We start from the raw sequence: 10,054 nt of genomic DNA on the forward strand, positions 1-10,054 counted from the left end.
TGGATTGAGAATTTAGGGTCGGCAAGGGATCACGTGTTTTTGAACTAACAATATCTCTAAGTGATTTTGGCAATCTCTAAGATCTTACACTTTATCTCCGAAGACAAACAAATATGCAACTTGCAGCCAGTTTCTGACTTCAGTCCACCAACTGAGTTTCTTGATCAACTCTTGCTTAACTTGTTTGGAGGCATTGGACTTGGCAGTTTTGGTACTGATTTTTTTAAGCACGCTGGTGTATACCAAGTGCTTTTGTGCCATTATGAAGAATTCTTTATTTTTCAAGCTCTTCATTTTGTATATGAATCCAGAATCTAGTTCTAAGACTGGTCCTTCGTTCAGCCAAACAATGTCTTCTAGATCAATGTCAATTGACACAACGAGCTTCCCAGTTTCGAACAGAGGGGGAAACTCGATATATGTTTGAAAAAAAATTCAGTAATGTGGTCCTTAAGGAAGTTTAGTGTTATAAAGTATGCATCGATGTTGAGATTAGAGTCTTGTTTGTCTTTAAGGTGAGCAACAATCATCTGAATTTCATCTGGATTGATGGTGGGAAAATCAGCATTCGAGATTATGATCATCTGATGAGAGTTTCGAAAGATGTAGTAGTTGTATAGAATGTAATCCTATCCGAACTTGCTTAACATTACCCTGCCACATCTGTTGATCTTTGTGACTCTTCATTTGGACCAGACTTCTTTCATCGGACGTTCATTTTGGAGTAGAGGATGTGTAGGTGTTCTCTTTCAGTTCGAACAGGGACTTCTTGTTAGTCGGAAGGATGTAGAGGTGAAAATTTGACATAGAATATGCCATGAGCGGAAATGGGCAGATCAAGCTGATCAGAATCTGAGACATGAAGATCACAACTCATAAACGGAACTATATGATGTTCATGTAAGATTCTTTCTGGATGGAGTGGTGAGATCCCGAGCAAAGGATTTGGAGAACCCTTTTAAGCTTGAATTCAGAGACTTTCTTTAATAGCTTGGTTGATTTGATCTTGTGACCATCCCTCAGACTTTCTTGACAACTTCATTAGGCTAATTGGATCAAATGAGATTCCCTTACCTTTTCCTTTGAATGGATCTCCAGGGGTGTTTTGAATGATCTGTTGGGCAGCTCGAGTGATGAATACCTCGAAAATAGGCATTGTAAGATCTGAAGCAGGAAAGTCTTCATCCTTCTTGATATGAGAGCCTTGATCAATCTCCGTGATTTTCAGAGATGGAACTGAAAGATACCTTTGTTGTGTTGCTCGGAACGCATCAGCATAACTTCATCTTTAACTTGGCAGTTTTTACCTTGGTTTGAAGGACTCAACTAGAGTGGATGGCCAAGAGAAGGAGGACCATTTCTTATTCTCTTCATTAGAAAGAATTTTTTCAAACTAATATTTTTTCAAACGTAGGGTTAACACAACTTTTTTACTAGCAGTTTCTTCATCATCTTCTTTTTCTCTTATTTCTTCTCCTGTTATCATCAGGTCATCTTCATCTTTAGTTGTGGACTCATCTCAGAGTTTGTATTCAGAAATAGATTTCCATTTCATCATCATTTCTCCCCCTCTTGCATGGGAAGGCCTAGCTTGCAATGCAAGCATTTCATCAGTATTCAAATGACCAAAATTTTCAAGCACCTTTTGGAAGCTCAGATTAATCTGCTTGGTAAGTTTATTTTATGCATCGGAAGTCAAAGCTTGAGCCTTGAGAGTATCTAGGGTTTCTTCCATGATTAAAAGGACTTCATCTAACTTGGAAATTAGAATGTCCACAAAATGTTGAGCAAACCAAATTACTTTAATGAGGACTTGTTGGATAATGAAATTCATCGAGTCCTTTGAGTGAATTTTCCTTTCAAGTCACTGAATTTGCTTCTCATGTTGGATGTGGGTTTTCTGGATGTGTTCATTAGTTACTTTGACTAACTCATAATGAACTGTTAGCATTTTTCAAACTATTTCTTCATGATGCTCAATAAGTGTTGCATATTGTTTAGGACTCAGATATGTGGTTTGGACTTATAGGCTAAGCATTAAGTGCTTAATGGCAAAAGTGGGATTGAGAGGGGAGTAAGTTGGGCGCATAAGCCTGTACGCGCAACATACAAGCGATTATATGAGTACGCGCAACGTACAGCTGGATACACCCTGTGTTCTTAGTCAGATTGGAATTCACAATTGTGGGCCTCGGGTTGGGACATTTCTTGGACTTAGTTGTTGTGGGCCTTCGTAAACCATCTGGAAACAGGTTTTTAGACCAAGGAAATTATTGGGCTTTAGGATAAGGCCATTGGAGAGGTTTGGGCACAATTTGGAAAATTGGGCCATAAATGGGCCATTCTTGGGCTTTGGATGATTATGGGCTAATGGGCCATCAGAATGCCAAATGTTTTGGACTAGAAAGATGGTTGGGCTTTAAGGTAAGGTCCATGTAGAGGCTTGGGCCCAATTTTCTATTGGCCGATTAATTGGCCTTTGGGCCTTGTAGATTATAGTTTGGGCCATAGTTTTGGATAAGGCTCGGTTAGTGGTAAAATGGTCTTTTTACCCTAGATATGGAGTTATGGTTATGGATTAGAACCAAACTTTTAATTGGGTATTGTTTTGTAATTGGTAGTTCGAGGATCAGTCATCCAGCAACCAAGGGTTTTATGTATGTTTCAGCAGTGCGAGGTGAGTCTTCTCACTGGAGGGGGGGGGGGGGGAGCCCGTGGCAATTAGATGTCAGATCATGAGGGGGGGGGGAAAGAAGTCCATGACATTCCAGGTAAAGACCATGGGGGAGCCCATGACAATATAGTTAAAGACGATGGGGGAGCCCATGGCATCTATATGTATGTGCATGATAATCTGTGATTGTATGTGGTATGGTATTTTAGTTTATGTTTCAGGTACTCCGGTTTTCAAATGAAAGAGCTCGAGATGATTGTAGCGTACACACCACATGGTTCCGTATTTTGTGAATCACTCTGGTTAAAGGATGTTTTGCTAAATATTGATTACTCTGGTTTTATAGAAAAAATATGTATTGACAATTTATTAATTTAAATACAAATATTTTTATGTCGTGATTTTCGAGTCGTTACAAGAGATGACATGGTGGTGATTTTTTTCTTCAATAGAGAGAGCAATAGAACTAAGGTGTGAAATGTCTGATCAAACAGAGAAAGTAAGAGGAAGGTTTTGGTAGCAATAGTGGAGACATGGCGTTAGGCGTGATGCCTTTGGTGGCACTAGTGACGACACTAAAAAAAATTAAAAAGGAAATATTTAAGGGTTTTTTCGCAACATTAGTGGTGGTAAGGGTGACATGAGCATTAGCAGAGACTCCATTGGGGCGATATAGGCATTAGGGGGGACATCAAATGCATTCAATTAGATCTCGTCCCTATTAACCATATTTCTTGTATGCTTTTTTCATACCTTCCTGAGGATGATTATGAAAAGTACGTTATAGTAAATTACATAGTTATATTATTAGATTAGTTATTTTTATATTAGGGGTTGTTTTGTAGAAAGTGAATAATTCGGTGGTGAATCATTAAGATCTCTGAATCATTCAAATGCATGAATCACTCAAATGCATGAATGATCCAAAGTTGTTTGCTAAGGTTGTTATGTTGAATGAGAAAATTCATTTTACTCTTCTATTTAGAAATAATAATAAACACCGACAAACCATCCAAAATTAATATATATATATATATATATATATATATATATATATATACCAAATTACAAACCAACTTAAATTTGACAACATAACCATCACATATACAGAACAATCTTTCGAAATTAAACAACAAATCATCACTTACATTTCAAAAAATGAATAGGTTTCCATGAAATGAACAAAAATCCAAAACTGAACAGTAACATATCTGTAAAATAAGAACCAATTTTTTTAAAAAAACGAGTAAACTTTTTAGCAACTACATTTCATCAAAAACAAGTACATGGTCAAGGGTCTATATGAGATACACACAGACACAAGGAGGATATATTACAACTTAACAAATAATACATGATGAAATTGAAACCCTAGAATCATACTAGTAAGAGCAAGTTGCCGCTGACGGTCGACGAGGGGAAGAAAGCAGACGACGATGTTGGCAATGATTGAGATTATCGACAGAAAAAGTCATTATGTTGATGGTAACAGATGTCGATGGTAGGTGGAGGTAGTCATAGGTAGGAATGTAAGTCTTTGGCTACCGATGTGAGGGTTCTGGACGTCGGTGATGGAGGAATGATTGAAAGTTGTTATGTCGATGGAGTGATATTGTGTCGATTATAAGAGACAAAGAGATGGATGTATGTTTTTTATTAGGGCAAAGAGGGAAATTTCAAAAACTTAGGGGGTGTTTGGCTTGTCTTTTTGAAAGGCAAAAGTCCTTTTTGAAAAAATTACAAAAAGTCAGGTTTTCCTAAGTTTTCCTTCTATCTAAAATCCAAAAGTAACTTTCAAAATATTTTTACCAAACATCTTTTGCCCTTTATCTTTTCCAAAAAAGACTTTTGTCTCTCAAAAAGACAAGTCAAACACCCCCTTAATGATTGAACGATTAAAAGACTTACATAACAATCCCTTAATCGAGTACCTTATAATTATTATGATATTGCATTATTTTTTTCTCCAACATGTTCCTTAATTACAGCGAGTTCCAATTAATATTATTACCATATTTTAGTAGTGATGCACGCATTAGTTAATCTATTACAAAGTCGTTGATTTCATGAAATTGACTTTTTATACCATTGTTTTTGTTAAGCTACCGAGTATAACCATATCAATAAAATTAATATTGATTAGTTTCATCATTAAACGTTGGAATATATATATATATATATATATATATATATATATATATATATATATATATATATATATATATATAGAGAGAGAGAGAGAGAGGTGGGTTCAATTAAGAAAATAAAAAAGATTGAGAATGGGGGAATCATTCTCAGCCACTCATTTAATCTAAGCATAAAAAGACACGGTGGCAAACTTGTAAATATGATAAAAATCTTCAATCTCAAATACATATTGTATAGAAATAGATAACAGTTCAAACTCATTTCTAATCGATCGTTCATCATCCAAATTTCTCCTCCAACCTTCAACAATCATCCAGATTTCTTCAATTAAACCATCATCCAGTGTTAATCAATCATCGATCTTCGTCAATAGCATTATATATATATATATATATATATATATATATATATATATATATATATATATAGAGAGAGAGAGAGAGAGGGAGAGGTGGGTTCAATTGAGAAAATAAAAAAGGTTGAGAATGGGGGAATCATTTTCAGCCACTCATTTAATCTAAGCATAAAAAGACACGGTGGCAAACTTGTAAATATGATAAAAACCTTCAATCTCAAATACGTACTGTATAGAAATAGATAACAGTTCAAACTCATTTCTAATCGATCGTTCATCATCCAAATTTCTCCTCCAACCTTCAACAATCATCCAGATTTCTTCAATTAAACCATCATCCAGTATTAATCAATCATCGATCTTCGTCAATAATATGTTTATCAACACGATTCAACAGTTAACAACAAAAATTAGTTTTTGGTTCTTTTAATCCAACCTTCAATTGTGCTTGAATACAATCAGATCTTCAACATCTACGATTAATTATACTCCAAGCGTCATTAGATCAACATCATCGATAATCAACAAAAAATCCACTTCATATCATTCATTCAACATCGATTATCAAATAAAACTTCAAAATTGAGGTTAGATAAAGATCAAATCATTTTTTTTAAATTTCATATAATTTTCTATCAATCTACTACTTTGTAAGATTTAAATAGTCAAAGTATCATGTTTTTAACATTTTTAAAAAATTTAAACTGTATGCACTCCAACTGTTTGATGAAATGCATAAACTAAATTACCACGTTATATTCATATATGAATATGTTTTCTCACCTGAATCAGTATATGATTATTAAAACAAAAAAAAACAAATATGCAAGTCTGTATGTTATTCATATGTGAATAACATATAAAAATTATATATATTTGTGAAAATACCTTGTAATATTCATATGTGAATACTGTGTAATATTCATAAGTGAATATATCATCTAATATTCACAAGTGAATATACTATGTAATATTCACATGTGATATACCATGTAATATTATGTAATATTCAGATATGAAAATATTATATAATATTCATAAGTGAATATACCATCTAATATTCACAAGTGAATGCATCGTCTAATATTTAAATGTGAATATATTGTAAAAAAAAAAATTAATCATAGTTTTTATTCATAAGTGAATAACGAATGTACTGTAGTAAAAATCTGATTCATTTTTATTCACTTATGAATAATGATAGCTGAAAATATAAAAAAAAATTATTTTATCTTAAAACTATATCAATATGGATTTCTATTTGTAGAGAATAAATAATCATGAATTTTGGTATATTTAAAATCATTTTTCGATAAAAATAGTTTCTTAAAAATTAAAAAAAAAAACAAAAAAACTATATTTTTGTATATATTAAGGTAATGATTAGCATAGTTTAAGGAAACAAGTTTTGTTGGAAAACACATGTCTATCCCTTTCTCATTTCTACTGGTACGACGGAGGCTTTTGCGGCAAAAACAAATGAGTGGCTAAGAATGATTCCACATTCTCAATTTTTTTTTCTCAATTGAACTCTCCTCTCTCTCTCTCTCTCTATATATATATATATATATATATATATATATATATATAGAGAGAGAGAGAGAGGTAGGTTCAAATGTTTCTCACATCTATTGTGTGCTAGAATGCACCAATAAGAATTGAGTAAACACTAAATGTATATTAAATGATATCCATATTTATAATTCCTTTTTATGGAAACTAATTTAATTCGTAATTAATGTCAATAATAATATTCTTTCAGAATGAATTCATATATAAAATAATAAGAGTGTATTCTAGGAGAACGAGAGTATATTCTACTAGAATACACCATTATTCTTCATATTTGATACAACTTTATTGTATTTAAAGTGAGTGAGTCTTGAAATAATGTTATTGCTGACATAAAACCTAGATACGAATTCATTCTGAAAGAATATTATTGCTAACATTAATGACGAATTTAATTAATTCCATGAAGAGAAATTATAATTATGGATATCATTTAATATACATATAATTATGGAAACCATTTAATATGTATCATTATTTAATTAAATAATAATATAATTTTACTAAATTTCTATTGGTGCAATCTAGCGTTATATATATATATATATATATATATATATATATATATATATATATATATATATATATATATATATATATATATATATATATATATATATATATATATATATGCAAGCTAGCATCATATGGAGTTGAATATATGTGTTTACATGTATATTTATTTGGCTATGTTTGGCAAACTGTAGATCTAATCTCGCTCCATATCCGCAAGTCAACTGGACCGACTATTTACAACCACACCCGACAACCTCTTCTCAACATTCAATGCTCCCCTGGTAGTTTCTTCTACTTTTTTTTGGAAGACATAAATAACTTAGGGGGGTTGAAATGTAGAATTGTAGAAAAGCCTACCTCATTAAGACTCCAAGAGAATGAAACTTTGTTGTCTGAATATTGTCTATATCCCTAATGATTCCTTAGGTATTTAACACACAAGTGATGCAGATATTTGAATGGGGAACTAAAATATTACTGTATGATACTTTTTCAATAGTTGAGACTCGTGTGAAATTCACATAATTTAATTAAAATGTGATAAAATGATACGAGTATAAATGTTTGTAATCATAAGAGTATACATGTGTGTAACGATAAAACTTGATTATATGTTTCATCTTTACACATTAAATATATAGCCTAGAACAGTTCACGAGCTAGACAAACAACATATTAACCGACTTATATATTCACATCCAAGTAAACTACTCCAAAGGGTCTAGCTCTTGCGGTTCAAAAGAAAATACTACTTTGAAGGGTACATAGTGGAAGTGTGGTTTAGTTTGGGGACTGAAACTATACAAGCATATATATTATTATTTATAAAATCAACCCTACCATGTTGCTTACATGTTGTGCACTGTACATAGTTGCCAAGGCATCTTTTATTGATCACTCTCAATTCAGTAGTTGACTTTGAATTTTCCTTTATTAGACTTTTTAGAACTCTCCCGACGGTTTATATATATATATTTATCAAATTCCATGCTGTAGGTGTCAAACCCTTTCATCTACAATGGAGATGGAGAGATCAAACCTTGATTCAGAGATAGAGTTTCCTCAAGATTTCAGATGCCCCATTTCCAGAGATCTCATGAAAGAGCCAGTCATCATCTCGACTGGTGTTACATACGAGCGCAAGAACATTGAAAAATGGTTCTTTACCTACAAAAAGAAGACTTGTCCAGCCACAATGCAAGGCATTGAAAACTTCGGTGTTACCCCTAATCATACCCTCAAAAGACTCATTCTTGTATGGCAAAATAGTCATTCTCCATCTTCCTCTTCATCGTGTTCTCCCTGTTCATCTTCATCGTCACCTTTGCCATCGTTCAAGCGAGATGAAATGGTGTCATTGCTCAAGACCCTCGGCTCCAGTCCATTCAAGGTAAATTCTTTAAGAAAACTTAAAGAAATTATGGAAATAGGAGATGATATGAGGCTTGATTTCGTAATATTAGGAGGGTTGGATGTGCTTTTTCCATTAATTGTTCAAATATTAGTCGATTGCTCGGATTTCATGACGTTTAGAGCTTGTGAGGAGGCTTTGGGTGTGCTTCAACTTCTCCTCATATCGGAAGAAGATGATGGGAAAGTGATTGAACTATTGTCTAAACCCGAATGCATGAAGTCAATGGCTATTATTCTTCAAAGAGGAAGTAAAGATGCTAGGGTTTACACGATATCAATATTTAAAAAGCTAGCAGAAAACTCAAATTTCAACTGGAATGTTATTGTAAACGATCAAGGTATTAGTATGTTCAAATCCATTTTGGAGCTTGCATCGGATGAGATTTCAACAAAGGCAAGTTCATCTGCTTTGCAAGTCTTGATAAAGATCTTAGATTCATCAAAGAAAAGCAGATCAAAAGCCATAGAAGCTGGTGCCATGTGTACCCTGATAGAGCTCCTACCAGACTCTAATCGATCCAAGTGTGAGAAAATATTGCAAATAATCAAACTATTGTGTGAATGCGCGGATGGAAGGGTGGCATTCATTGAACACCGTCTTGGCATTGGTGCAATATCAAAGAAACTGTTCAATATATCGGAGATGGCTTCAAAGATTTGCGTGAAGATCTTCTCGTTGATATGCAGTTTTCATCCAACTGAGAAGGTTTTGGAGGAGATGATGATCTATGGAGCAGTGAAGAAGCTCGTGGTGATGTTGCATATGAGCGGACCATCGGCGACCAGAAACAAAGTGTTGGATATGCTCAAAAAACACGGTAACTTTTGGAGTCGATACCCTTGTTTTCCTGGAGAATTGAAGGAATATTTGGGTTTAGATAATCGTCGTTAGACAGCCAGAGCTGACTTATTTTTTTGTTCTTCATTTATTGAAAGTTGAAACATCCAATCACGATACATATAATTAATATCTATTTGTCCATATATATACTACATGCTTGTCTTTTAATGCTAAGGAGGTGAAATTAGTGACTAGTTTATTATTTTATTATTTAATTTGTTCCTTTTAATAATTAGGGTTTGAAACCAGTTTGGTTTTTGTTATTGTATGATTTTGTCTTTTAAAGGTTAAGTTGTTGATTATATGTAATATGAGAATAATACATAATACATATATACAAATGGGGATTTTCATTTGAGAATCTCATTAGTGTTGAGAACGTGACAATGCATACCACAAAGTGCTTACTGATTTTAATATGTGATTTATACAACTTCTATGCTTTTGAAACCATCCAAGGGTATTGTATGTCATCATTTTTATATTACGTACTTGATTTAAGCTGATTGGTTACACTGTTTAATTTGTTTTCTTT

General features: G+C 33.1%; 1 protein-coding gene across 1 annotated transcript; it reads left to right on the forward strand.

Moving 5' to 3' along the window:
- The first annotated feature begins 8,231 nt into the window (after positions 1-8,231).
- Positions 8,232-9,734, forward strand: LOC145064844 (E3 ubiquitin-protein ligase PUB23-like). The gene has a single exon (XM_079012214.1). It carries the CDS (start codon positions 8,284-8,286, stop codon positions 9,568-9,570), a length of 1,287 nt encoding a protein of 428 aa, XP_078868340.1. The 5' UTR covers positions 8,232-8,283; the 3' UTR covers positions 9,571-9,734.
- The last annotated feature ends 320 nt before the right edge of the window (positions 9,735-10,054 follow it).

This window comes from Lactuca serriola, chromosome 7 (genome assembly GCF_051521515.1).
Source record: "Lactuca serriola cultivar US96UC23 chromosome 7, Lser_US96UC23_V15, whole genome shotgun sequence".
Classification (NCBI taxonomy): Eukaryota; Viridiplantae; Streptophyta; class Magnoliopsida; order Asterales; family Asteraceae; genus Lactuca; species Lactuca serriola.

Coding starts and splice junctions, on each gene's coding strand:
- LOC145064844 (XM_079012214.1), top strand. CDS start 8,284: ATGGAGATGGAGAGATCAAACCTTGATTCAGAGATAGAGTTTCCTCAA.